The 27,748-nt window shown below is 58.0% G+C and overlaps 9 protein-coding genes across 9 annotated transcripts; 3 read left to right on the forward strand and 6 right to left on the reverse strand.

The window, feature by feature from the left end:
- Nucleotides 1-204: 204 nt before the first annotated feature.
- On the reverse strand, nt 205-1,774 carry E0L32_002622 (uncharacterized protein; the record flags this gene model as incomplete). Its single annotated transcript, XM_031136832.1, has 4 exons — nt 205-520; nt 608-1,017; nt 1,086-1,433; nt 1,535-1,774. 4 exons carry the CDS (start codon nt 1,772-1,774, stop codon nt 205-207), a joined length of 1,314 nt encoding a protein of 437 aa, XP_030999824.1.
- A 2,055-nt stretch (nt 1,775-3,829) lies between these two features.
- Nucleotides 3,830-4,424, reverse strand: E0L32_002623 (uncharacterized protein; the record flags this gene model as incomplete). Its single annotated transcript, XM_031136833.1, has 3 exons — nt 3,830-3,885; nt 3,947-4,239; nt 4,369-4,424. 3 exons carry the CDS (start codon nt 4,422-4,424, stop codon nt 3,830-3,832), a joined length of 405 nt encoding a protein of 134 aa, XP_030999825.1.
- Nucleotides 4,425-6,641: 2,217 nt separating this feature from the next.
- E0L32_002624 (uncharacterized protein) lies at nt 6,642-7,228 on the forward strand (the record flags this gene model as incomplete). The annotated part of the gene is made up of 3 exons (XM_031136834.1): nt 6,642-6,804; nt 6,915-6,986; nt 7,050-7,228. 3 exons carry the CDS (start codon nt 6,642-6,644, stop codon nt 7,226-7,228), a joined length of 414 nt encoding a protein of 137 aa, XP_030999826.1.
- Nucleotides 7,229-7,664: 436 nt separating this feature from the next.
- On the reverse strand, nt 7,665-9,891 carry E0L32_002625 (uncharacterized protein; the record flags this gene model as incomplete). Its single annotated transcript, XM_031136835.1, has 2 exons — nt 7,665-8,115; nt 8,192-9,891. 2 exons carry the CDS (start codon nt 9,889-9,891, stop codon nt 7,665-7,667), a joined length of 2,151 nt encoding a protein of 716 aa, XP_030999827.1.
- Nucleotides 9,892-11,381: 1,490 nt separating this feature from the next.
- Nucleotides 11,382-12,927, forward strand: E0L32_002626 (uncharacterized protein; the record flags this gene model as incomplete). The annotated part of the gene is made up of 4 exons (XM_031136836.1): nt 11,382-11,943; nt 12,008-12,176; nt 12,233-12,457; nt 12,522-12,927. The coding sequence occupies 4 exons, from the start codon at nt 11,382-11,384 to the stop codon at nt 12,925-12,927; spliced, it is 1,362 nt and encodes a 453-aa protein (XP_030999828.1).
- Nucleotides 12,928-13,243: 316 nt separating this feature from the next.
- Nucleotides 13,244-16,601, reverse strand: E0L32_002627 (uncharacterized protein; the record flags this gene model as incomplete). The annotated part of the gene is made up of 5 exons (XM_031136837.1): nt 13,244-13,378; nt 13,455-14,871; nt 14,953-15,134; nt 16,039-16,161; nt 16,218-16,601. The coding sequence occupies 5 exons, from the start codon at nt 16,599-16,601 to the stop codon at nt 13,244-13,246; spliced, it is 2,241 nt and encodes a 746-aa protein (XP_030999829.1).
- Nucleotides 16,602-16,845: 244 nt separating this feature from the next.
- Nucleotides 16,846-18,564, forward strand: E0L32_002628 (uncharacterized protein; the record flags this gene model as incomplete). Its single annotated transcript, XM_031136838.1, has 6 exons — nt 16,846-16,888; nt 16,976-17,146; nt 17,206-17,386; nt 17,456-17,976; nt 18,044-18,343; nt 18,422-18,564. 6 exons carry the CDS (start codon nt 16,846-16,848, stop codon nt 18,562-18,564), a joined length of 1,359 nt encoding a protein of 452 aa, XP_030999830.1.
- Nucleotides 18,565-18,946: 382 nt separating this feature from the next.
- E0L32_002629 (uncharacterized protein) lies at nt 18,947-20,889 on the reverse strand (the record flags this gene model as incomplete). The annotated part of the gene is made up of 3 exons (XM_031136839.1): nt 18,947-20,597; nt 20,676-20,770; nt 20,842-20,889. 3 exons carry the CDS (start codon nt 20,887-20,889, stop codon nt 18,947-18,949), a joined length of 1,794 nt encoding a protein of 597 aa, XP_030999831.1.
- A 971-nt stretch (nt 20,890-21,860) lies between these two features.
- Nucleotides 21,861-27,211, reverse strand: E0L32_002630 (uncharacterized protein; the record flags this gene model as incomplete). The annotated part of the gene is made up of 7 exons (XM_031136841.1): nt 21,861-24,457; nt 24,529-25,536; nt 25,723-25,759; nt 25,825-26,077; nt 26,180-26,635; nt 26,710-26,948; nt 27,209-27,211. 7 exons carry the CDS (start codon nt 27,209-27,211, stop codon nt 21,861-21,863), a joined length of 4,593 nt encoding a protein of 1,530 aa, XP_030999832.1.
- Nucleotides 27,212-27,748: the final 537 nt, after the last annotated feature.

Here is a 27,748-nt window from a genome sequence, read left to right on the forward strand (position 1 = left end):
GCATTACAATTATAGATATCTCAAGACTACGCCGACACCTGGAGCCCCTCTAGGTTCTTCATTTATTGGGCAAAAAATGTCTAAGTATACACGATCCACAACCTAGCAATAAACGCTCGGCTGGACTGGCTCCATCAGACTGCAAGACCTATGCTGGTGCAGAAACCACACTCTCTGCAAGACACCGCAAACGGACGTCACTGTCTATAGCAGCATACGCCTGGGATCCTCAATGTACTCCTTGACCTTGACCAAGAACTGCACTGCTTCTCTGCCATCCAGAAGCCTGTGATCGTAGGTAAGGGCCAGATACATCATGGGTCGGATCTCGATCTTGCCATTGACAGCGACGGGGCGCTCCTTGATAGCATGGAGGCCCAGCACGGCACTCTGAGGAAGGTTGATGATGGGTGTACCCATAAGGGACCCGAACACACCGCCATTGCTGATGGTGAACGTGCCGCCGGCCATATCCTCGATGGTGAGCTTACCGTCACGGGCCTGAGTGGTAAGGTCAGTACTAGTCAATCGCATGTGTATCAACTGTGATGCCTAGGGATGCTAGGATCCAACAAGGCTTCGCAAGAGGCGTGTCAACGCGACACACGGAAGGGAACTACTTGCCTTCTTGCCCATATCAGCGATGGCCTTCTCGATGCCGACCATGTCCATGGTCTCCACGTTGCGCACAACGGGCGTCACCAAGCCCTTCTCCGTAGCGACAGCAACACTAATATCCACGTAATCGCGATAGACGATGGTGTCACCGCCGTTGGGTCCTTCGATGGATGCGTTGACCGCGGGCAGATCCCGCATAGCCAAGACGCACGCGCGGGAGAAGGCGCTCATGAATCCAAGTTTCACGCCCGTCTTCTTGAGGACGTCGTCCTTGTACAGCTTGCGGAACTCCATCAATGACGACATATCGACCTCGTTGAAGGTCGTCAGGGACGCGGCCGTGTTCTGGGATTGCTTGAGGCGCTCGGCGATTCGAAGGCGCATGCGATTCATCTTGACCTGGATCGGCGTACAGAGATTAGAAAGCGTGGCACGTGCATCGCGGTCAATGGGCCCGTGGCACTTACCTTGCGTTCCTCCCGACTTCCGAGAGTGGGCGTGGAGGACAAGGACTCCTTGGCGGCCGGCGGGGACTGTTTAGGGGACGGAGAGGGTTCCTTCTTCTCGGGAGCCGGCGGTGGCGGTGCCGGCTTGCTCTCCTCCTTCTTGGGAGGCTCTACCGTCTCTCGCGATGCTGGGGCGTCCTCCTTCTTGGCCTCATCCTTGGACTCGGACGGCGCCTGTTTGGCCCCATCGGAGGGTGCGCCTCCAAGCTCGATGCGGACGAGATCCTGGCCGACAGTGACGGTGTCTTCTTCGTTGGCGAGGAATTCCTTGATAGTACCTGCTTCAGGCGCGTTGACGGCAACGTCAATCTGTCAAACACGGTCCGGTCAGTCTTCTTCACGCAAGCTCGCCACAGAGGTAGCGCAGAGGCAGATTGCACTGCTTCCTGCGCGCGAGAGCCCGGGCTCACCTTGTCGGTCTCGATGGTAGCAATCTCCTCGTCCTGCTCGACAAAGTCGCCAACCTGTTTGGACCACTGCTTCAACGTTCCTTCCGATATGGACTCGGCCATCTGAGGCACTTTGACGACCCTGTCGGCATAGCTGCGGACCTGGCGGAAGTATAGAGGGAGAGCATACTGCTGCAGCGGCTGCTGGACCTGGCGCAGCCGGGCGCAACGGGTCACCGTCAACAGGCTTCTGGACAACATGGTGCCGAAAGGGGAAAGGAAAAATAAGGGCCAACTATGTGTCTAATCAGACCTGAGGGAATGAGCGCAGTCGATCGAGCGCCAATGGCAACCCAGAAGACTGAAGAGCAGGAGAGAGAAACGGATGGAAGGGGAGTGTCGATCAGGGGACTGAGAAAGCTGACAGATGGATTGATGCGATCGTAGGAATTAGGAAAGGGAAGATCGTGAGGTCCTATTCAAGATGGCCCTGCTAAAAAAAACATGGGAGAGCACTTCCCGAATTGTACCGTGCATGGGGGGGATCCAGTCAGCTCTCGAGCCGACGCATTGCTTGGTTCCTGGTACGAAAGCCGACCAGGCGTGGAAATAAATGGGGCCCCAGCGACAACACTGGCGCACTGGACCAGCCCAGCAGGCGATGTGCTGGTAGGTACACTCCTGTGGGACGATGTAGGTACCTGGACTCTTGGGAATAGCAATAGCGCGTAGCGCTGATGTTCTGCACTACACCTAACTTAGTGGCCCAAGCTCGAAGTATCGGCTCGGGAGGTAAAAAGCCGATCAGCGGCCTGGCCAATAGCATGTAGGCTTTTCGAAACCAAAACTTCCGGCTAAGGCAACAAGGCATCCACAACCTCGTCCTTTCACTCAAATCTGGTGGAAGCTCTCACAACAACCCGGACAGCCGTGCCTTTCGCAGAAATCCCCCATCGGTCGTCATTTCGAGACCCGGCAAGTCCCTCAATTGTATCGAAGGGCACCGATTGAAGCCACTTCACTTGCACGAGGGCGTCTGCGTCCCCCCTGCTTCCGTCCCGACCCGATTAACGTGTCGCCTTCCCTCCTCACTAGGGAGCAAGCAGACCACCCTCTCCGTATTAAGCCCACGGCTCCTTGACGGGCTGCATCATCAATTGCCCGCCATGTCCACCCGACAAGCTACCCTGTGAGCAGGCTCGATCCTCTCCCTCGCAAAGATAGGAAATACTGACGCCGACGGCCCCAACATAGCTCTTTATACCGGAGGTCGTTGAAGCTCGCTCTCGACTGGGCCGTCCACCGGCATCTCTGGCGCGGCCAGGCGCTCTACATACGTTCTCTCTTTGAGGCGAACCGAAACATCACAGACCCACGGCAACAAAGGGTATGTCCCGGGGAAGGAGACTGCGGACTCGCATTGCACAGGCACAAGATGGACTGGTTGCTAATCCGTCATCGTCATCCCATAGGCTCTGTTGAAGGAAACCGAGAAGCTTCTGGAAAAATGGAAGCATCCTGATCCCTACTGCCACCCAACGGCACCCGGAGGTATGTTGCGATCCACCTCTTGATAAGCTGCCCTTTGCGGCACTCCAGGCGGAGGAGACACTGACGGCAATCACTCAGGCTCAAAATATGAGAGAAACTTAGCTGCGCCCATTCTCGATCGTGAGTACCCCTCCTTCTACCCCGAACCGATGGTTTCTTTCTCTCTCGCCGAGGGAAGAAAGGAATGGGAAAAGCCGTGTCTGACTTGATTTTCACAGCCCCCCCACCACTGAAGTTCTAGGAAACGCTGGCATTTGGGACACATGGACGGGGGTCTTTTGCCAAGGATTGTACATATAGCGAGATAACGAGAAATCCAACCGAGCAAAATCAAATTGATAGAGACCACTTGCATCTTTTCTTGATGCCTCGAGGCCCTTCGCCAGGGGAAGCAACCGCCAGGGACGTTCCTTAGATACCGATGCTAGTCCCGCGAAGCCCACAAGACCGCGTCCGAAATAAATATGAATCCAAGCTAGTCTTCGCGAACGCAGGCAACGCGGTGCAGCGGCGAATCACAAGGTGTGGAAGCGACTTGCAATCGAAGTCCAAAAGATCCGAAATCGCAGACAGCACAGCGGAAGGTTGATCGTTCAAAAGATGTCTTCATTCATGACCATTTGCCGTAAAAGGGGATTAATGTACAACCCTGATGTTTAAAAAACGCAACCGTAAACCCTGTGATCCCAGTGACCCCATGTCATGACACCCAAAACAAGCCGACCAAATAATGGAGCAAAAAAACAAAAACACCAGACCACCCATTTACAACTCCTGGCTCGCGTTCTTGCCAGTCTTGCCGGTCTTCTTGGGCAGCAGGTCTGAAAGGAGGCACGTTAGTCATGGAGAGCGGAGACGCGAGTGTGTGGGGTAGCGGCTTACTCTGGTGGATGTTGGGCAGGACACCACCTTGTGCGATAGTGACGTGACCCAGCAGCTTGTTCAGCTCCTCATCGTTTCGGATGGCGAGCTGCAGGTGACGGGGGATGATGCGGGTCTTCTTGTTGTCGCGAGCAGCGTTGCCAGCCAACTCGAGAATCTCAGCAGCGAGGTACTCGAGGACGGCAGCGAGGTAGACCGGGGCACCGGCACCGACACGCTGGGCGTAGTTGCCCTTGCGGAGCAGACGGTGAACACGGCCGACGGGGAAAGCCAGACCGGCCTTGGAAGATCGGCTACAAAGACGGGTCAGTCTCGGGGGGTCAAAACAGCGAAGCAACTTGGATGGCCTGAGACGCGTCCCGATGAGACGAGACGCGTCAAGGCACATTGCAGACTCCCGAAGAGCCGCGGAGCCAACTTACGTTTGCGAGTTCTTGGAACCGCTGGCCTTGCCGCCGGACTTGCCGCCTCCAGTCATTTTGCTTGTTGTTTTGGGGGGTTGGAAAAGGTTGGAGATGTGGTTTAGCTGATGCTGGACACGAGGGTCGAGATGTTCGAGGACGAAAAGTAGCGGCTTGGATGAGAAATTTGGGGATGAAGATGGGAGGGACTTGAGGATTGGTGGGGGAGTTGGCAGTTAAGTAGTTTTCCCAGTGCGAGATGCGCGATCACGGATCACCACGCATGAGGATTGGCGCTAATCCGAAAGCGGCAGATTATTATTCGGGCGCGGCGTGGGAAAATGGAAATTTTGCGGCGGACAGGGGGGCGTGTGCCACCAACAACAGCTGCCTACAACAGATCAAATACGGCGCGCGGCGGTCTTTGCCCATTCTCCCCCACACTGATCCATCCACACACACTTTCAAAACATGACCTGCTGGTTGATTCGCGGTGAAGGAGGCATGTAGGTAGGCAAGTACCTAGGTACATCCTTACTTGACCTACCTCCTCTTTGCTATGAGTGTGATAGGTACCTAGGTAAGCCTCGCCCCCAGCTGCTTCGTCCATCGTGGAGGCGTGCGTCCAACTGGTGGGCTGGCCTACCCGCCGTGCATAGCGTGCTAGTCTCGGTCAAAGCAGGGTGCCGCAAGTACCAAGTATCATCGCCCATACCCTTGCGGGCACTACCTGTATGGATGCATATTTGCGTCGTTGAATTACAAGTAGACAAAGAGTAATGCCCATAGCTAGGACGTCGTGCCTTTTTGCCCCTTCTGTCTGGGAGGGCAGGAAATCAATGAATGGCAGCGCCAATCAATGACAGTTGATGCCAACCACTCACATCTTTATCCCATATCAACGAATGGATGTCAACTGGTCCTGGCTCCGACGGTCGAACTGATATGGCTATATCAAACCGAGCTCAAGTAGATTACTCTAAACTTCTTGACGCCATGGTCCTGCCGTGGACTCCTTGTTCTTCTTCCATTATCACCAGATACTGATCGTAATCCATCTCCTATAATCACTGAGGAGCCTGCCCACTTGGTTGGTATCGGGCTTCACGTCTCGTGCCTCTGCTGTCTGCCGGGTCACTGCCGAGTACCTTCAACCCCGTAGCGCACCAGTGGCTCTCTTGATAAGTCCAGTACGTTGGACTGCTTTCCCGATGTAGACACAGGAGCGGAGTTGGCATCGAGAGCGAGCCTCCGGGACATGGTGTGCGAGTGGAGATGTGCCATCGCCCATCAAAATGCAAGTGTCAGCGTCGGTTTGGCATCCACGCACCCACTCCCAGTCTCGTCTAGTTACTTCATTGGAGAAAGGCTTGGCCGAGAGGCCGTGACAGAGACTAGAGTACTGAGTGCGCACATGCACAGCGAGACAGGCAAGCCCAAGCCTTGCTGTTGATAACGACTTACGGAGTAGACACTACGGAGTACCTCCTTACTCTGTACTCTGTACTCTTAGGTACCTAAGGTAGGTATGGTTGGACGTGATCGCAGAGTGGCTGAGAGACGAGCAAGACCAGCTACCTAGTCCACATTGAGGTTGACCTTTGTCCACATTGGGGAAAATGCCAGAATGGGTAAACAACAAAATGCTATCAAATGCAACGCGAGTCCTCTTGCCTGGCAGGCTCTGGTTTTGCTGCTTGTTATGAAAGAACAGCCTACTCAAGTAGGTATTGTAAAGCAGTGGCTAGCGAGCGCGTTTGCAGGGGATATGGAGGCAGGCACGGCTTCGACGCGTCTGTGGGGCGGGCGCCTTCCTGGGCCCAGGTGGGTGATTTGTGAGTGGAAAATCAACGCTTGAACAGCTTCGGCCAAACATGAAGCTCCAGCTACCTGTGTAACTAGGTACCTGGGTACCAACCGCCCCTTCCGTGTGAGCTTCCCCTCCCGTCGAATTTCTGAATCAGGAATGGGCGTTGCCCCACGCACGGGCCACTCCACCGAGCAGGCCTCTGGCGCGTCAAATCAGTAGCTTTGGTGGCCCAAGTGGTTGGAGCTCTGGGCTGTCCACCCACCCCCTCCCCCAAAATAAAGGTCAAGTAATCAGTAAAGCCGCTAGGCTCTGTCGCGTCCACCTACAAAAACCTCACGCACCCCCCCATCTTTCCAATTCTCTCCTTCGACAACATTCATCATCGACTTTCTCTGCACGAACGACGACTCATCTCGCAGCATTCATCTGCCTCATCTCATCCAACTTTGCAACTTAATCCCACCACTTTTTCCAATCCGCCAAAATGCCCCCGAAGGCTGCTGACAAGAAGCCCGCCTCCAAGGCGCCCGCCACTGCCTCCAAGGCTCCCGAGAAGAAGGATGCCGGCAAGAAGACTGCCGCTTCCGGTGACAAGAAGAAGCGCACCAAGGCTCGCAAGGAGACCTACTCCTCCTACATCTACAAGGGTGAGTCGTCAACGCAAACATGCGCCTTGGGCGCAAGGAACGCGCCTCTGGCCGCGTCGCCTGCTCCCGCACAGACTCGCGCGCACATTACTGACGCCTTTCTCTCTCAGTCCTCAAGCAGGTCCACCCCGACACTGGTATCTCCAACCGTGCCATGTCGATCCTGAACTCGTTTGTCAACGGTATGTCTCATGGATGCCCACCTGGTACTGTTCCCCGACATTGACACTAATGTACGCGTCTAGACATTTTCGAGCGCGTCGCCACCGAGGCTTCCAAGCTGGCTGCCTACAACAAGAAGTCCACCATCTCCTCCCGCGAGATTCAGACCTCTGTCCGCCTGATCCTGCCTGGTGAGCTGGCCAAGCACGCTGTTTCTGAGGGTACCAAGGCCGTCACCAAGTACTCTTCATCCACGAAATAAGCATGTCTTTTCCTGCTTTTCTTGTTTTTCTCTAGGGCATCGGGATTTGCTTGGCATTTGGGTGTCATGATGAGACTGACCAAGGCCGCCCTGTTCCTTGGAGTCTCTTAATGCGTTACGGATGGTCTGCTTTTTATGGGGGCAATGTCTTCACGGTCAACGGGGTTTGCGGCTGTACAATACCTACAGAATAGGATTTTCGGAAATGAACTCTTGCACATGAACAATCAACAAGGAAGGCCTGCTTCTCAAACTCGCGCGTCGTGATTGCCTCTGATTTCTTGGCTAACGATTAGGAGAAAAAAATCCGCCCCGGTTCTCGCCAGGCGGCCTCTGATACCGGCAGCTGGGGGCGATGATGACGGCGCCCGAACGGTGATCCTGCGAGAGTTGAAGTACAGCTTGCAAAGAGAAAGACACGAGCGATCTGGTATTCTTATCCCAGACCGGCTTTCGTCCGTTTGACAACGTGGGTGATGGGCTGCTTGATCCCTTTGTTGTCCATTGCGCCCAGTGCCATACCGCTCATCCAGCCCATCTTCTCCAACATGGCGCGACCCCGATTCGATTCTGCGATCTCCGGGGCTGAACCGCCTACGACCTCGCCTTCGCGATAGGTGACAGCCGCGTGATTGATGCGGCCGCCCGCACCAGCCGGACGCTTCGGCGCGCGGCCCCTCTCGTCAGGACGTGGGAAGTGGCGGCGCCTGATGCGGGCAAACGCCGCCTCGAACGATGTCTCTCCAAACTTGGCCGTGTACTTGGTGCGGTGCAGGACCGGTCGTCGCTGGTCGCCGCTGCCGGTGGACTTGGACTTGATTTTGAAACGGTTGGCAATCTCGTGGACAATCTTGCGCGCAGACGCGTCCATGGGCGGAAGACGGAGGCTACACAGAGAGAGAAAGACCATATGTCAGTATATGTAGCTGAGCGGGAAGGCAGAATCGCCGGGACACAACGTACATCTCATCAGAGCCGAGGAGAAAGGCCCGTAGTTCCATGCTGAGAGCCTCCAGACTCAGGCCGCCCCTGTATTTGACGCGGGGATCATCGGGGTTCGCATGTTTGCCAAGGAGGCCCTGCGCCCTAAGCTCCTCTCGCTGCGCCTTTTTCTCCTTCTTGCGTAGCCGATCTTTCTGCCATGCTGTATGCAGCGCCTCTTCGAGTTCCGAATCAGACACGTCGAACGATGGGCGACCACGCGCACCCTTGGGTTTCTTGTTCAGGCTAGAAGCGGACCAGTTGGACAGGTCAAAGTTGTCAAATGCGTCAGCCAGGGCACTGGCGGATCGATCCTGCACTTTGCCCGGTGCGTCTAGATAGCCCCGTACCGAAGCCTTCTTACCTCTCGCCCGGGGCTTGGTGGATGTGGCATAACTCTCGTCGAATACGAGTAGCTCATCCCCGTCCAGCCCGAGCTCCTCCTGTTTGGCAAACAGCGCGGCGAGCTGGGCATCGTCGATATCGGCGTCCATACGATCAGCTTCTCTGTCGTCATCCATTCCATCTCCCAAAGCCTTGTCGTCTGAAGCAGGCGAGTGTCGGCTGCTCGGACCCATGTCGTCTCGCAAATCGCCGTCCTCCTCGTCTTGGAAAGAGCCACTTGCACTCTCGCTCGAATTATCTAATACGACAGCGTTGTAGGAGCCCTCTAGAGCCCGTGAGACAATCTGGTACTGCTGGAGAAGGCCTGCTATGCCGTCCTCGTCCATGTTCCTGATGTAATCGGCAAGGATGGCATCTTCGCCATCCTGCTCATCATCCGTATTACTGCGCACGGACGACTGTGTTCCATCGTCAGCAGGTCTTTCATAAGCGGTCCACGCCTGTGCAGGCGAGTCATCAAGCGCAGCTCGGGGTTGGTGCACGGGACGCTGGATTGTCGGCGGGTCAAGACTTGACTCGACCGCGGCAATCTCTCGCCGGATGGCCGTCATGCCCAAAGGCGGTGCTCCCTGCCAACCTTTTGACTCCCTGCCTCTGAAGAGGACGACATCCTCGCTCGAGTCCGACTCAGCGCCTGGTGAGCCGCGATCGTACTCTGGCACCGTGACTGGACGTCCGGAGGTTGTGCCAAGGGCTGGATCTCCGGCCGTGTCAAAGAAGAATGGCGCTATCGAGCTGGCATCCAGTGGATCTAGTTCTCTCAAAGAGGCGGCCGACTCGTTGTCTGCCGGGGCATTGTCTGGTCCATTTTTTGCTGGTGGGTGATGACCAGGAGAGTCAAGAATTCCGCCTGTGCCGACGTCGCCATTACCCCCGGTTCGAGCCACCGCTTCAACAGCGCCTGCCTTGCCTTGGCCGGCAGTGTCCTCCTCAGCATGCAGCTCCGGAAGAGGCTCGATGAGGCCGGCACTAACAAAGGCAACAGGCCTGTCCCTTAGCTTGGCGGCTCGGTCCCAGTCGGACGTGCCATGAGTCGTATTTCTGGCCTCGTCTTGCAACGTGAAGCCATGAGCTGTGGAAATGGCATTAGTAACTCGCGAGGAGGGACCGAGGAGGCCTTGCACCGGAGTTGACAGACCATTTGATGAGTGTGCATCTGCAAAGCTGCGAGAGAGAGCTTGGGGTGTTTCGAGATGCCGGGCAGGCCGAGTGGACGCCGCGGCAGCACGTAGACGGGCAGCCTTGGCCCCGCGTGCTCCCTTCTTGTTCTTAGCCATGCCTCCGGGATGGACGAAGCGCTCTATCCCGACGTCGAATGACAGATGGCGGGCTGATGATATCAAGCCCGGAAACGTGAGGCTCCGCAAACGTGGCTGAAATCTGACTCTTACTGGTGGGTCAGTCAGATCTGAGATTGCGTCGTCTGTGGCTTGGTTGCCTTGGTTGCGGTGACTAGTAGTAGAAGATCTGGCATTTGCCAACCAGCGAGAAAGAAGAAAGAAGCGAAAAAGTGAGGGAGGCCAAGCTGTCTTTGCTCTCCGTCTTTGCTCTTTGTGTTTGTGTGAGAAAGTACTTGTTTTCCTTTCCCTGTCTCTCTTCTTCGTTCTCTGCTTTGTGTCTCCAGTCAGTAAGGTAGCCGGGGCAAACAATCAACGAATGCACTCGACTCCACAGGAACCAGTTACCTTACGGAGTAGGTACGCGAATTTTGGACTTACCTATCGTTATCTAGGTACCTATCATTGGACAGTCCTTGAAGTAAGGTAGGTAGACGACAAAAACACCATCTGGCTTTTTTTGGACCAGAGAAGGGGTTCTAAGGGGCCTCCCTGCCTAGGTACTTATTTTATTGGGCACATAGAAAAATCGCTGGAAGCAAAGAGTACCATCTGTTCTCGTCCTTTGGTCCCAGGTCGCGGCTTATTGATCTGAGCACATAGGTCCGCATGCCTCGTAAATATGGTAGAATTGTTTCAAGACATTACCTAACTACCTACCTCAGGTCTCAGTCTCTGGACCGACACCACCCTTGCGTGATGGCTGGCGGCTTTGGCACTCGGTAGGTTGATTGACAGGAAGTCCCTTTCCTGGCCGGATGACTCCATGTCCATGATAAGCAGCCGGCTTGTAAGTACCTGCCTAGGTAGTTAGGTACCTCCCTCGTCATGAGTCTCTGTCGTGCTCCAGGGCTGTGGTGGTCGCCTGAATCTCAAGTGGGCCCCCCAAGTCCAGGCCTACGTCCATCCATGGATGCACCTGTTCAGTGGGGTTGGCTACCTACCCGGCCCCATCCATTAGCGGTAACAACGGAAGCCCACCTGATATCCCGAGCCACCTGCGGTCGGAATCCCCAACCTTCTGTCCTGCCTGACCTTACCTACGCTCATCTTAGCCAGCAGATCTACTTTTCGCAACCTCATCGGCACAATACCTAGGCTGTTTCCCATTATCACCGCCTGAATTCCCCTACGTGACGCTGTCTACAACAGTACTGCTCTCCAAACCCGTCAAACACCTTGGCCCAGTCCCTGTGCTGACTTGCACGCTGCTGTGTATGACGACGATGCGGGGATCCTGACGGGGCATTTCATCTGTTGTGATCATTCACGAATCCCCTACGCCCAGAGCTCACGTTCTGCTTGCATCCGCGTAGCTGCCTCAGCTTAATCTCGAGGTCACTGGAAAGAGAAGAAGAAAAAGGAAAAAACAACTCGACCCCCACGAAAACCCGTTCAGGTTCACACGGAGACCGATCTGGGCCCACATCATGGATGCCGCCGTAGCTGGAGCTGCAGACCTCGGCAGATATGGTCGCCGTATTGTCAAGATGATCTGGGACCCGGAGCCCGTCAACGATACCGCCGCAGATATTCCCGTCTGGTGCTTGGGGTGTTCGTATACCGTCGGGACTAGCAGAGACGCCGACCGTCAACACTCGGGTGCTCCAACTACTCCTCCACCACTGCCAGCCGCCTCGGCCACTGCTTCACACCCAGGCACGAATGCGGCGCCCGTCACGCCCCCCGACTCCGCCTCGAGCAGCTTCAGCTCCTCGCTGGCCTACGAAGACGCCGGTGACGACAGCGGCGGATGGCCCGTCGCCTTCCTGGACGACTTCGAGTCCCGTATCTGGATGACGTACCGGTCCAGCTTTGACTCCATCCCGAGATCTGCAGACCCCAAAGCCTCGACGGCTCTCTCCTTCTCCATGCGTCTGAGAACGCTAGGCGACCAGTCGGGCTTCACCTCCGATAGTGGATGGGGGTGCATGATCCGCTCCGGCCAATGTCTACTCGCAAACGCGCTGGCCATGCTCGAGCTCGGTCGAGGTGCGTCATAGGCCTCCTTTCCCCTCCTTTGGTGTCCTTCTGAATGTTACTGACGCGAGACCAGACTGGCGGAGAGGCGATAAGAGCGACCAGGAAAGGCAGCTCCTCTCTCTGTTTGCAGACGATCCGAGGGCGCCCTTCTCTATCCATAGTTTTGTCAGGCACGGCGCCGAGGCATGCGGAAAGTACCCCGGCGAGTGGTTTGGACCGTCAGCCACGACTCGATGTATCCAGTATGGGGACCCGGCATTCTTATTGTCTACATGTTGCCTGGCTGACACATGCACAGGGCGCTTACCAACGCGCGGCAGGGCCAGCTTCGTGTCTACTCCACGGGCGACCTCCCGGATGTCTATGAAGATACTTTTATGGCTACCGCCAAGCCGAACGACGAGGCGTTTCATCCTACTCTGATTCTGGTGAGCACAAGGCTCGGTATCGATAAGATCAACCCAGTCTACTGGGAGGCCCTCACATCCAGTCTACAGCTACCTCAGTCTGTAGGCATCGCTGGGTAGGTCCCCACACGACACCACCTCGCAGGTCTGCTTGCAATAATCTGACGCTGAATCCTCCAGGGGGCGCCCTTCCTCATCGCACTATTTTGTTGGTGCCCAGCGATGTCCTGACAACCAAGGTTCCTTTCTATACTACCTCGACCCTCACTTTACCCGCACCGCCCTCCCCTTCCACGAGCAGGTCGCCGATTACACGGCGGACGAAGTCGGTTCGTGTCACACGCGGCGGCTGCGGCGGCTTCATATACGCGAGATGGACCCGAGTATGCTCATAGCCTTTCTCATTCGAGACGAGGATGACTGGGAGACGTGGAAGAGCTCTGTCAAGCATGTCCAGGGAAAAGCCATCATTACCATATCACCAAACGACCCAGCCGGGGCTATGGCCCCTGGGCGGCACGAGGCTATTGACGAGGTCGAAACTCTGAGTGATGAAGACGATGCAGAGACCATCTTGGAGGCCTAGCCCCCCACACCTTGACCTCCGTCGGAGAGAGCTTGTCGCTGTCGGGCGGAGGGACACCAGTCAGTACAACACTGTTGCGGTGGTAATCTGGTAGACGGTGTATTGTCCTGTGCTAATCTTGATGACCTGGTTTCGGCAGGCCCACATCGTCCCCCTCAACATCCCAGGCGCAAGGAGCTGCGGGAGCGGGACGCCGCGATGATGCGTGATCGCAGGGATGGGCCATTGGTGTTGGCGTGCGTGGCGTGCCGTCCTCGCCACGGACCCCGCAGTGCTGCATTCCGGTATGGCATCAAGTCCTGCCAGTAGCAGTCTCTCACTTCTTGTTTTTCTTACCACCCTTGGCGGGCCTGGACGTAGCAGGGACTAGCTTAGCATGACCTAGTTCGTTGATATGCTCAAAGAGCTTGCTTCGGGACGGGAACGTTTGCTCGCAGATCGCGCATTGGTGCTATACAACTAGCAGTCAGTGCTCCGTCTCTCACCCTTCTCGAACCGAAACCTTGCCCTGGGGTTTGACAACATACCACATTACCCTGCTGCCCCTGGGCGACTTCTCGGGCTGCCTTTTTCTCCCTCTTGGCCTTGGCCCTGCCAACCTTCTTCGGCACAGGCTGGCTGTCCACGTTCAGAGTGGTGAATTGGGAGGGGAGCAACTCATCGGCGAGCTGTGTCGGGTCTGTAGGTTCGCCTTCCCGAGTCTGTGAGAGGAGACGGTCCTGCACAGAATGCCTCGGGGCATAGTCGTCATCATCCGAAATTTCGGAAGGAGAAGCGCTGGCAGCCGAGGATCGACCTGGCGAAGTCTGGCCTGCACCGTCGCCCTCGTCTCCTGTGTTTGCTTTTTCGAGCGATCTTTGGCCGTTGGAAGCTTGCTTTGGCTCAACGATAAACCCGTTTTCGGAGGCACTCGGGGCATGTAGGTTGGACGTCGCAGTCTGGGCGTCCACCTCGGGCCGCGCTTGCTCGGCGTCCAGCTCGAGAGCCGTATCCTGCTTTTTCATCTCCCGACGCAACTGCTGCACAGCCTTGATGTGTTTTTTGCTCTTCTCGTGCGCTTGGAACTGCTTCTCGCTCTTGAAGGACTTGTTGCAGACGACGCATTCAATCTGTTCCACCTCGGACTCCTCCTCGCTCATGGAGAACTCGCTGAGGTGATCTTCATCGAGCTCGCGGGACTTGATCCAGTCGGGCTCGGTATAATTGGCCAACTTTTCTTGGTTCGCCGCCCGAGAGCGGGCTGCCTGTGCGGCCACCGAGTCGCGCAGGGCTTTCTGCCGCTCAGCCTCGGACTGGCTGCTGGCGATGTATCTGGGATCCCTTTTCTTGACAAAGGCAACCAGGGATCTAACAGCGTCGTTGAAGTCACGGATGGCGTCGTCGCGGAACTTTCTGTTCTCCTTTTCCATCAGGCGGCGGATTCGGCGGTCGGGGGCCTCGGAGAGCCTATACTTGTCCTTCCAGCTAAAGGACTTCTTGGTGGAGAAACCCGACCAGGCATTGTAGAAGGGCCGGGCGGTGGATTCGTGGTCGTCGTCGGCTGAGCCAAAGGGAGGGTACTGCGGCACGGGCTGGCCGTCCCAGTTGCAGGCCGCCGCTTCCTCTGCAGCGAGCTGGTCGAAGGTGAGGTTGAGAATGCCAAAGAAGCCCCGGGGGCTGTCGTCGAAGGGGACGCTGGTGTTGAAGCGGCCCATGAGCGAGTAGAGCTCCTCGGTGGTGGTGACGCGCTGGTTATTGTGTTCGTAGGGGCTCGAGGAGTCCCCGTCGGGGTCGCCCCTTAGGATTGCATCGCGGTGGGAGTCGTACCAGGCCCGTTCCTGGGGATCGGAGAGGACCTCGTAGGCGGTCTGGACCTCGGCGAATTTCCTGGTCGCGTTCTGGACATCGTTGATGTTTCTGTCGGGATGTAGCTCGAGAGCCTTGCGCTTGTAGGCACGGCGTATCCTGCGACAGGAGGGAGCATGGTCAGACTGGCCGTGGGGCCGGGACACTGGGAGGAGGGAGGGCCTTGTAGATTAAGCTTACTCTTCGTCTGAGGCCTGGCGGTCGAGGCCGAGTAGCTCGTAATAGCAGGTCTTGACGGGAGAGGCCGCACCCTGCTCATTCTCGTCGCGTGAGGCTGACTGCCCTGCGCCCATCGTGGCGGCAAGTGCGTCGTTCCCTCCGGGCGAGCCCGCGGGTTGGTATGTTTTTCGGGTGTCTGTATTCTGTCTTGTGTTCAGTGTTGCCTCCGTTGCTGCTGTGGCGTGCAGATGTTTATGTATCGGCGAAACAGTAAGCTTTACACGGCCTTGTAGTGCGAAGAAAATCTTGGAAATGAGATCATCAATCACCCCCCAGGACTGTGCTGGCCTAGGTAGACCCGACCAGCGACAATGCAGGCGCGGGGTTATGCAGAGCTTGGAATTTTTGGGAGACTTGGCAACGAGGGGAGATCCAGAAAAAGATCCATCAGGTACATTAGGTAACTCAACTCAGAGTACCTGGTCGTGCGACTTCCGCACACTTGATATTAGGTACACTTGCAGTTCTGAGACAAAAGAGACAATCATCCTTCCAAAGGCTCTTATACATAAGGGACATATATATATGCTATTTCCTGAAGAAAAGAAATGTAGAGAAAAAGAGACAGATGGACAGGGGAGGACCTGGAAACTAAAGAAACTCCCTGCACCTGGCTTGGTCCTTCACTACTGACTTGCATGCTAAAGTGCGTGGATAGTATGCCTGCATTTTACAATCAACAATGTCAGAGAGGCGCGTGTTGGTAGAGCTGACCCAGTCTCTGGGGTAGGTCGTGAGATAGTCTAGAAGTCGGCGGTTTTGCGCATCTGGAAGCGCCAAGGTATTTCTATGCCTTCTTCTTGCTCATTGGTGGCCTCCCGAGCTGATGGCTACCTTACCTACTACCTAGGTAGTTCTTTCTCGACCCTCAGCACATCTGCCTCTTCCCAAACAATCCCCAACGCGACCCGAGCGAGAGTAAAAAGAGAATCCACCAGAGAGCGGGAAACAAGAACGTGGGCTGGCATCGCGCAGGCTAGCAGCGACTCGGGACTCGGGCGCAGGACCGACCTAGATCGAGGTTGCGAATTGACTACCTAAACTTACCTTGCCTACCTCAGTGCGGTCTACCTGTACCATACTAAATGTGGTCAGTACGAGGACGACGGCGGGGTGGGGAAAAATTTCCTCAAGGCCGCTCTGGACTTTGTCGTCCTGAAAATCGTCTCCCTAGGGACCCAGGGCCAGGCACTGAGCTTCGAACTACGACAAAAAGCGACACGTACGTTCTGCTTGTCATTCCCTAAAATGATCTCATCCTCGCGCTGCCCATGTCTGCTTCCCTCCGGTGCTCTACCCTCTCTGAAACCACTGGTCTTCGTTTCTCCATGATCTTCCTCTTCTACTAGTAGATGCGCCTGGGTCTTGGCACCGACTTCTGAGACCCCGAATTGCTGCTCATTTCTACGGCGTCGTCCGCGTTCCCGTCCCCGCTTCTCGCTCCATCCACCGCGCACTCCAGGTCGGCGCGCCGCGCTGCACTTGGCCACACACCGAGCGCGCGCTTCCAGTCCCTCTTCAGGGCCATCAAGGGCTTCGTACCGGAGCAGGGAGGGCCGTGCCTCCGGGACGAGCTCGGAGACTCGCACAGAGCTCGACTTGAAATTCATCCGGCTTCAAGGTGGGTGCATAGCAATAAGAGAAGAAGACGGCAGACGGAAGCAAATCATGTGCCGCCCCGGATCGAGACTGACAGTCTCTAGGCCATCCCACCTACATCATCGAAGACTAGCCAGCTGCTCCTATCTTGTAGCTTGCTATGTGCTGCAGTCCAAGTCTTGACTGACCTGTGACACCGGGTTGTTGGAAGTGCAATTTCACTCGCTCACGGGGCGGGACATCATCCTCGCAACCATGAAGTTCGGTCACGAATTCCAAGAGTTCCTGAACCGGGAAGGTAATGCGCCATCCAGGGAGAGAGAGAGAGAGCGAGAGTAGTACGCTCTGTGCAACCGCCCCTGGCCAGGGCTAACCATGCGCGCAGAGTATTCCGAATCTTGGCGCAAGGCCGCGGTGCCATACAGCCAACTCAAGAAATGTCTAAAGAGCATACAGCGGGAACTCAGAGAGCTCGGCCTGGATCCAGAAACGCTGCACCAGTTGCTCGCTACGCAGACTTCTTCCTCCGAGCCATTTGCTAAATATAAAATTGAAGGTGAGCATTGTGCAGGAACGCCATGTGGGACATGCGAACCTAACCGGCATTGGTCCTAGAAACAACTTCTCTGAGGCCGAAACTGACTGTTCTTGTCGACATCGAGGATGGCGTTGCCGTCGATGCCAGCCTGTCGCCGGCTTCGAGGGCGGTCTTGCGCAGCCTCGCCGCCAGGAGGAGCTCGACTGGGACCGCGCCGCCCGACAGTGCCATCCCCGCCCGGCAGACATCCGATGCGTTGTAAGGCCCTCCTCTTGGCGTAGCACCCCCCGGGCCTCGCTCGCGACTGTGCTGACCATTCTGCTACAGACCCGATCAGGTCCCTGCCGCTCCTCGGGACTCTGCGGCGCTTGTCAAGAGCAGCGACAGGAGGCTGGACCGCATAGAGGTGCCCCTGTCCTTTGACGGTGAGTTTTTCGACTTGCTACGGCGCGACTTTGACAACATGGACGAGCTGCAAAAGGATCAGGAGGGAGCTATGAGCAACGACATCGCGGCCCTCGGCGGCATGTTGTCCGAGCTCACAAAGCCCTCCAGCCTGCTCTCCAAGAGCGACCTGACCAGGTGGCGCGAGATCTTTGAACTATACGTCGATGCCCAGGTCTTCTTTGCCACCCAGGAGAGAGACCACGGCGCAAGAGACAGCGAAAAGGCGCTGGAGCGCCTGGTCTGGTTCCAGAATCAGATCGAGAAGCGCGGCTTGCGTGACAAGTTCAAGCTGCCGCAGAGCCAGGAAGCGTACGACAAGTTTCTCATCCTCAACCGCGACCTCGTCCGATACCTCAAATTTCAGGAGTACAACAGGGTTGCCGTGCAAAAAATACTCAAAAGTCTGTGCATACCCACGGGCATCCCCGCCCACTCTGGTCAAGAGGTGATGCTGACGTGGCCCTTTAGAATTTGACAAACGAACGGCGCTCGGCGTGTCGCGCACGTTCCCGAAAGCCATCCAGGCGCGAGGGATCATGACGGAATCGATGGCCAAGAACGTCTGCGCCGAGATGTCACAACAGCTGGTCTCGACCGTCCCTCGGATCGACGACTACACGTGTCCTGTCTGTCTCAGTCTCGCGTGGCTGCCCGTGCGCCTGAAGTGCCGTCATGTGTTTTGTGTGCGCTGCGTCATCAAGCTGCAGCGCGAGAGGAAGCGCCACTGTCCTCTCTGCCGCGAGGACGTCGTCATGCAAGCCGACCTGGGTAGGTGTCTTGGCTGTTTGCCCGCCGGGCCTTTGGATTTGGCGCAATGTTTGACTGACACGTTTGGCTCTGATGTAGACAACCTAGACCACGATCTCACCAAGTTTCTCGAAAAATACTTTCGGAAGGAGGCCAAGGAGAAGCAGACGGCCAACGAGATAGAGCGCGGTATTGAGCTCTTCGGCCCCAATTACAAGCATAACTCCTGTGTCCTCATGTGATGCACTGCGGTTGAAATGCTCTGCCTTATTTCTTCGCTCGGTCGCCTAACCCGTCACAGGACACCCACACTACGGCGGGGTGCATTAATAGCCAGAGTCTACCATATTCGCGTGTATCTGCATCGGGGAGGGCGGCAAGGTCATAGACAATACCCTCCAGCGCTATACAGCATCACTGGATTTCAGATAATAGCGGAAGCGTTTTATTTTCTGTGTACTTGGATTTAATACGATGGTTTGCTTGGTCGCATGACTGACTGGACCGCTCCTTGGGGGAAATGAGATGGCCTATGATGCTAGTTACAAGACAAGGACTGCGAATCAAGCAGTGACTATGCGAGACCAGATGCATCCTTGCCGCGGAAACACACGTAGAACGCCTTCAGGGCAGCGTGGCCTTGGTGGCTGCGTCCAATGCCCGCTGAAATACGGACCGGAGCTCGGCCGTCTCCTCCAAGCCGACGCTGATGCGGATCAAGTCGGCGTCCACGCCAAGCGAGGCGGCCCAGTCGAGCTCTTGGTAGTGGGCAAGCAGCACATACGGCGACGTCAGGGTGAAGTTGGTGCCCAGGCTGGGCCCTTTGGCCGTCTCGATGGCGTCGTAGAAGGCCACGGCGTGGGCCTTGTGGTGGAACGTAACAGACAGCAGACCGCCGTAGCCGCCCGTGGGCAGCTTGACGGCGTCATAGTTGGGACGCGAGTGGTTGTACTTGGGGTAATGGACCGACTTGGTCAGGGGGCTGGCTCGTAGCACCTCGCAGATGGCCTCGGCGTTGCTGTTGATGCGGTCTATGCGCGAGGCGAAGTCGCGGCTATTGCGCTCCATGAAGATGACGTCCTCGGGCCAGTAGGCATCGTCGTAGAGAGCGGCGGCTGCGGACTTGAGAGCTCCGTAGAAGCGACCTCGCGGGTTGAGTATGAGGCTGCCGCCCATGACGTTGCAGTCGCCCGAGAATATCTTGGTGAGGCTGCTGACGACGACGTCGGCAAAGGGCAGCAGGTTGACGTTGGCAAAGGTGCCAATGGTCTCGTCGATGACGACAGCGAAATCATACTTGTCGGCGAGCTGCCGGATCCTGACGAGATTGGGGCAGGTGAGGAGCGGGTTGCCGGGGAATTCGCAGAACAGACCGAGAATCTCCTCGCCACCCTGCAGCCGAGTCTCTAGCTCGTCCAGCTCCTCCTCCGAGGCGCGGCCGTAGAACAGGCAGCCGGGGCCAAACTTCTCGAGTATCTTGAGCGTGTCGACGTAGGGGAAGCCAAAGCTGACGCTCTTCCGCTCGCCCCGGGCGCGCAGCAGGTACTGGTGGGCGTTGAAGATGGCGTTCATCCCCGTTGGGTAGAGATAGATGTCGTCCTCCCTGAGGTCGACGACGCCGCGGGTGTTGGGGCCCATGTCGGGCGACGGGGCCGCCGACGAGTCGGCATCGACTGCCACGGCGCCGGCGATGCGCCGGCGGATGGCCGATTTGGCCCGCTGGACGAGCGACAAGTCCAGGTTCCGGCCGAAGCGCTCCTCGAGGAAGCGGAGGGTCTCCTCGGCGTCGCGACCATCTTCGGCGATGGGCTGGCCGCCATTGGCGTTGCCGGGAGGCGTCGGCCGCGCGGGCGACTGCTGGTCGATGGACATGGGGCGCTGGTACCGCTTCGGGCCTCTCGGTTTGGGACTTGTCCGGCGGGCCTCTTGCTTGGGCGCCAGGAGCCCGTCCTTGAAGAGACCGTGGCTGAACTCGGCTCGCCGGCTCGAGACGCCTTCGCCCGAGTGTTGCCAGTACTGCTTGGCGAGGGGGAAGTCGTCCTGGTGGAACAGAACCGCCGAGATGGCGGGTGCTAGGGACTTCAGGGGTGCCGCGTCGGGCTTGCTCAGGTCCAGGCCAAAATGCATGCTGTCGAGCAGGTCGGGACGCGAGGGCGAGCGGGCCTGCATGAAGCGCAGGCAACGGGACGCCGCGGCCTCTGTGGGGAAGAGCATGGCCTGCTGGCCCGGTCTGCCATGCTTCTCGGTGATATCCTGAGCAAACGCCTGGATGCTCCTGTGGACAAAAAACCTTTGACGCCGAGGGCGGCCTTGGTCAGCACGGGTGTCGCACCAGGTCCGGGGAAGAGCTCACCTGGGGTACCCGGTGACCATACGTGAGGTCACCCAGTGCGCGCCTTCCTCATAGCCGACGTTGGCATTCCACGTCGGCAGCGAGACGCTGACAGCCTATTGCGTGCAGGTTAACATCCAGCTCACCGGGGCTTCTTGGGGCGCGGGCCATCCAGGTCAATGCTCACATGGGCCGTGTCCGGGGGGATCGACTCCCCGAGAGCAATGGTAGACATGTCACCAGGAACTCGTGGGAATATGCGCTGGGTTCCGATCACCGGCTGCTGGTCCGTAGCCTAGCGACGGGTGTTGCGCTCGAGCAGCGTGTCCGGGAGGACGTGTGGGCGCGGCAGGCGGATGAGGTGAGCAACCCGAAGAAGCTTCTCTTCTCTTCTCACAAGACCAAGTGAATGCAGTTTGAAGAGGGTGTGTGATGGCAACAGCTTATCCGTCCTAACAACATGAAAAAGAAAGGAAAAAAGGCCGAAGGACTGTGACTGTGCCTTTTCCACGCTAAGATTGATAGGTCGGTACTATGTGTGTACCCTGGAGAGTAGCCAAGGCCGGATACCGGTGGATGAATGACACTCCTTCTTCTGTGAGTCAGGCTGATGCGTGCGTCTCTGGCGGCGGGACTTTCCAGGTGTTTGATGTTTGGAGAACACAGCGCAGGGCTTGATGATGGATGATTCGCAAATTCCGGGGTCGGAGTGGATTTGGTGGAGGGAGGAAGAGTACGGAGGGGTACTTTGTCTCTTCTCCGAAGCAGAGGTAAAACTGGGCAAGAGGGGGCGGCCAGTGGCCCGATTGGGATGGAATGCCCGCCGCCGCATCATCAAATGATACAAATGAGATAGATACCTCCCTCTCTCGTAGAACACAGCGAAGATACCATCCGGCAAATACTTTTCGACTCTCTCTCCATCACATGACTGTTAGGAAGCAGAGGTTGAGGCCAAAGGAATCTGTGTGATCGTGTTCGTCAGTCCAAATGAAGTATATGACTCTCTCTCTCCCTCCCCATATATCTACCTATATATATATACCTATATATCTGTTGTAATATTTTGCTTCCTGCAACATGCACACTACCTCTCTCCTCTCGAGGCTTCTCCCCCGGTCATCAACGTTGTACATTGGTCAATGCATACCATCGTTCCAGCAAAAAGGTTATTTCTCCTATGTCCACGAGCCTCCCCTTGCGATGTCAGTGCTGCGAGATTCCCAGCCCGACGCCACCATCGCTTCCCATGCTGGCACTGCTGCCGCCTCGGCCCCTGCGCAGCTGCGGGCCCTGCCCAACCGCGGCCTCCACCTCGTGCGGAGGCATGCTGCTGCCAAACTGGATGACCCTGCCGTCGCCGAGCCTGATGCCCCCGGACCCAGACCTCGACATGGCCTCGCCCCCCGACGACGACGCGACAGAGGGGGGCGTGGCGAACCCGCGCGACGAGGTCCCGGGACTCCGCCCACCGCCGCGCCCCCGCGTCGGGCCCTGGCTGCGTGACCGGCCGCGGTCCGAGACGGCGGCGGCGGCACCGCCCCGGCGGAACAGCCGCGCCGTGGCGGGCGACGTCGTGAACAGGCTGGCCGAGCCGGAGCGGCGCCGCCCGCCGTGCTTCTCTTCGTAACGCGCATAGCTTGTGTCCACCTCCATGAACGAGTCGCGCGCGCGCGGCGACGGCTCCGTCTCGACCAACGAGGGACTGCGCGGGTGCGGTAGTATGTCGAGTGCCGCCCACTTGTCGAGTGAGGCGGCATGGGGCGGCAGCGAGGACAGGCGCTGCTGCTGCTGCTGCTGCTGCTGCTGCTGTTGTTGTCGGGACTGCTGGAGGTGGCCCTCCGGCCAGGGGATGGGGACGGAGCCGACGCTGCCAGCAGTGGCTGCGTGGCCGGATGAGGACTGTGCGCTTGGGTCGCGGCTCATGGGCTCCGAGGTGTAGCCCTCCGGTGACGAGACCCCGTGGGGATGGGCAGGGGGATGCACCTGGAGCGTGTATGGGTACGGAGGTCCGGCAAAGGGGAAGGATCTGCTCATGGCGTCGCCGGCGATGCCGTGAGCGAGGTCCGACGCGTCGATATGGCCGTTGCCAGGCCTGTAAGCCAGGTTAGCAGCCCCTGCGGTGCTGTGATGACCAGGCACCGAGTGCAGGCTGCTCGTCATGTTGGACTCCACCCGCAGGCCTGGGAGGTCAAACGGCTGAAAGACCTGCCCTGGACTCGAGTTGGCGGTTCTCACTCCTGGATAGGCCGCCTGCGGTGGAGATCCCACGGCGCCGGCAGCCGCCTTGTTGAGGATGCGCGCATCCAACCCCGCGATCATGGTTTGGGAGTCTGGAGACACGGGAACGGCGACGGGGACGGCAATGGGCACAAAGACCGGCTGCGTCTGGTTGGTCTGATCGGCGGCGGCCATGGCCCCCTGCAGAGCGTTGCCCTCGTGGAGGCGTCTGAGTGTGGCGGCCGTCCAGCTCGCGGGTGGGCTCGAGACCCTCGAAAGCCCGCTGGAGAAGTTGGGGGGCGAGATAGTGTAGTCGTCGTCTGAAGAGGGCCCGGCCTGCGCATTGGCGTAGCTGTTCCTACCCACCCTGAGGCGCGGGCGGAGCGTGGTGCCCGACGAGGTTCGCACGTGCTCGGGAAAGGAGGGCCCTGAAGCGCCGGGGGACGGCGGCGCGGCTCGTTTGATCTTGTTCAAGGTCGACTCGGCGTCGCTGTCTGCCGTCACCATCCGCGACTGGCTTCCCGGCCGAGTCGATGCGCGGGGCCGGAAGATGGACCCCTTTGCAGTCTCGCGGCTGATGCTGCTTCTTGGGTCGCCCACTTTGGGGTCTCTCCATGCGCCGGCGCGGTCGTGGTAGCGCCGAGCTTCGGTCCGCTTGATGGTTCGGTGGCTGGGGCCCGAGCCTCGGCACTCGCCAGACCTTGGTGTCACGGGGCTGCTGAAGCTGCTCGAGATGCCGGGTGCTTCCTGCCTCTCGACCCTTTCCAGGTGCGGAGGCACGGGCGTCGCGCTGACGGTGGCGTCGTCTTCTTCGTCCTGATAAGGCACAGAAGGAATCAGAGCTTGGTTGGGGTACGGCACGTGAAAGTGATACGGGTTGAATTCGCCGGGCATGATGATGGTGGGCGAGGAGTACTGCTGCGCGTCGTCGTCTGCCACGGCATACCATTCGTCCGCCAGGGTGTAGCTCTGCTGGCTTGCTGGCGTCTCCGAGTCGAGCTCGGACGAGCTGCTGGCCCTTTCAAACACCGACGTCGAGGGGACGTCTCCAGACCCGTCGACGATCTGGCCCTGAAAAGTCTGCGAGAGCCTGTCGATGGCCTCCCGCATCTGGTCATAGCGCTCCTCGACCGCCTTGCGGGAGCCCGGCAGCTGGTCGCGGCCTCTCTTCTCGAGCCGGTTCAGGTGCTCGAGCAGTCGCTTTCCGTGGATCGAGTACCTTCGATAGTCGTCGGGCAGGCCGACGCGCGGGTCTTCTCTGATGCGCTTGTCGGCCTCGTCAAAGGACCGGCAAAAGACGGCAGCCGAACGCTCGAGCCAGAAGGAATGCTGCTTGTCCTCCGTCAGGGTCTCGATGAAGAAGGCCTGGACGACACTGTGGATGCGGAGGATGTCGATATACTCGGCCGTCCTGTCGAAGCTCTTCCTGGAGCTCCAGGACCCGGCAGACGAGATCTCGTCCGTCTCGGTGCGCTCGACCAGAGCAAAAGCAATCAGAACCTTGAGAGTGTTGTTCAGTGTCAATCGGCTGCGAGAGGCGTCCCGCGTCTTGACGGGCGTCCTGCTGTCCAGGGCGCTCAGTCCTGTGCGCGTGCACGATACGTGGGTCAGCATTTGTCCCGTTGATCATTGGAAAGAGTGGCTGTCCACGCACCTAGTGTCAGCATCTCGACCGGGATATGCTGGTCGTAGAAGACCAGGATGGACATGAGGTTCAGAGCTGCGCTGGCCCCTCGGTCCTTGAGCTGGTCCCAGACCGCCCGGTACGCAGGCAGGCTTCCCACCCTCGGCCGGTTCTTGTAGGATCGGAGGTACTTGGAGAGCGGCTCTCTGGTGGCCTTGAGATGCTGAGCTGCCACGTGGATCATGAGGGGCAGCCGGCCCATCAGCTCGACCAGGTCATGTGCCCGGCTGCGATCGTCCTGCGTCCAGGGTTTCCTCTTCTCCATCTCGAGCAGGAGGAGGTCCTGCGCCTCGGCCACCGGTAGGAGACCGAGCTCCATGATTTGCGGGTTGTCAAATTCGTAGTCGCCCGAGACTGCGCGCTCCGTCGAGGTGAAGACGATGCTCGTGTTCTTGGCGTCCGGGATGAACCTCTTGAGGCCGGGCTCGTCAAAGTGAATGCCGTCAAAGACGAGGAGCCAGTCCTCGAAGCTGTTGAACCACTTGCGTACAATGTCGACAATCTTTCGAGGGTCGCGTAGCTCGTCGAAGCCCTGCTGCGCCAGGTCCTCCATCGATTCGCGCAGTGCCTCGTCCTTGGCTATCCGCCAGTACCACGACTCCATCTCCTGGACCGACTTTGCGCGCACCCAGTAGATGCCGCCGGGATAGTCTTCTCTGTGACCGAAGACGTACTGGCGTGCAAGGTGCGTCTTGCCTCCGCCCGGCAGGCATTGTATCAAGACGGCCGAGGTCCCTACGGACCGCCGGCGCGGGTCCATGAGCTTCCTGTGCAACTCGTCCAGCTCTGCCTCACGTCCGACAAAATACGAATTGGGACGAAATGGCTTGGGCACGATGAAGAGCGGGTCAATTGGGTCTTGCGATTCAAAGTCGGCAAGGGCTGGCCGAGCCGGGACCGACACGAGGGGCAAGGGCGAGGTTGGGACCAAGTCCTGTTGTGGTTTCGAGGGCAATGCCGTTTGACTATGGGGATCAACTACGGAGAGCACCAGCATCAGCAGACTTGCCCGAACATGTTCCTATTCTTGTACCAGCTCGTTCCTCGGCTACCACTTCTTCTCCTCAGAGCGCGATCCTGCGCATTGCCGAGCTCAGCCAGAGCTGGAGGTGCGTGTACTGACCGGCACTGGAACTCACTGCGGTGGGAAAGCGTGCGACCTACCAGTGCCCATAGGCTGTCCGGCCGTTCCGGCAGCGTCCTTTGCGCACACAACGGTCAGCATTACCACCGTAGCCTCACAGCGGTGCGCGTGCGGGTTCTTACCTGGTGCGCCCGGGAGATCTCGCGAATCTCCAGGGCATCCCGTACCTGGCGATCCCCAGTCTCTACCTCCCACCGGGTCTCGATGACTGGCGGAGCATCCGTCACCCACTCCCGGATCGCCGTCGACACCGTACGATAGCCGGGGGCATTGACGCTATCAAACTTGCACATGCCCGAGTGAGTTGCCTCGATCCCATAGTACGTCACCCCGGGCAGTTGGGGGCTGGCCGAGTCCGCATCCACGACCAATGTCCTGGGTGCCAAAGGCGATTAGCGGAGCTCTGGGCGTGGGCCTATCAAGCCATGATGACCCGGGCTGGGGGCCGGTTCGGGGGAACAGGGAGTTTCTCCTCACTTGGTGCCTTTGAGATCCGTCTTTAGGCTCTCGTGAGCCATATGAATGTGGAAGCGCTGGTAGATATCGAGGAAGTGGTTGTTGATCTCTTGGAGGCGCTCGTTGTCCTTTTTGAGGGTCTTGAGCAGAATTGACTCGGACTCGAAGAACTTCTTGGGCAGCACGACGTCGGACATGGCTTGTAAGACATGGCCCCATCGGGCAAGGCCGGAGCCGGTGTGCGGCGTGCCCAGGAAGATGATGGCGTATGTTGAGACGTAGATGGAGCGAAAGTCCTCGTGCTGCCGGTTGCGAACATCGCTGGAATAGAGGAGGGCTCGCTTCAGCAGGATGCCGCCCAGACTGTGCGCCACCCAGATGATGGGGTTCCGCATCGTCTCCTCGCTCTTGCGATAGGTCGTCAGGTGCGTGATGAGGGTTTGAGCATGCTGGAACACAAAGTTGTCACTCGCACTCCTGGAGGCGCACGTCAGTAACCGCTGGGCACCGGCAGCGACGAGCACGCCGGGAATGGGATGGTGGGCATCTACCTATCGTTGCTCTTGGCGTACACATCGGCATTGTAGCCGTAGACTAGTATATTGGCCTGCTTCCCCTTCAAGGACTCGGGAAGAAGGTCGGTGGGCCAAAAGACCTTGTTGGAGGCCGTCCATGTCCTCTTTGGGTCGCCGTTCAGGCCGTGGACGAGAACAATGTCAACCTTGGCTTCCGGGTGGGTGTGGACGCCGCTGACTTCGAAGCGCGATATGTGGTCCTTGTTGATGGACGCCTGGGAGATACAGTCAGAGAGAACAAGCCCTTTTTATACACGGTCGTGCAGGGTTATTTTTTGCGTGGACGAAACCATCGTCAGACATTTATGCGATCATCAACGTCGAGCGAGGACGTTTCTCCATAAGCGACGTGCCGATGCGGGCCGTGCCGCACTTGCAGGAGCACGATGCATTTGTTGTAGTAGACCCGCCGTGGACGGGCGAAGAGAAGGCAAAGAAGCAGCTCTCGACGATGTAAAAAACAGACACAACATACCATGACAAGTCAACACAACTCAGGACTGCCTTGTACCGTAGTAGGTTGGCAGGCTGGGTTGATGACGATGGGTGAGAAGTGCTCCTAAGCCATGTGCAGGCGTCGGATGGAAAAAGGAGAAGAGGAGGACGTCCCGGAAACAAGTACACGGGATGGAAGGCCCCGTGCACGAATATGTGTACCGAGAGATCCAGAGATCAATGATGGGGTTTGTGTAAAGGGCCCTCGGTCATAAGATAGCAGTGAGATGAGGTGATGACGAGTACTGGTCGTATCGTAGTAGCATTGGTAGTATATAAAGACGGCGGAGGGAGTGGATGCCTGAGTATACGATGGGGGCGACGTCGACGGCGACGGCGACGGCGACGATGACGGCAGTCCCTGCAGCGCTGCTGGGTCTGCAGGAGAAGACCGGCAAAGCAGAAAGAAAGGCGGCCTCACGCGCGCCCAGAGGCCCGGGAAATGCAATGCCCTTCTTATGGACACTTGACGTGAGGTACTTATGAGTGAATGGTCGAGCTGCGTGTGCTGCGCGTGGCC

The sequence above is a fragment of the Thyridium curvatum genome (assembly GCF_004353045.1).
Source record: "Thyridium curvatum strain D216 chromosome Unknown NODE_11_length_606192_cov_83.229133, whole genome shotgun sequence".
NCBI lineage: Eukaryota > Fungi > Ascomycota > Sordariomycetes > Thyridiales > Thyridiaceae > Thyridium > Thyridium curvatum.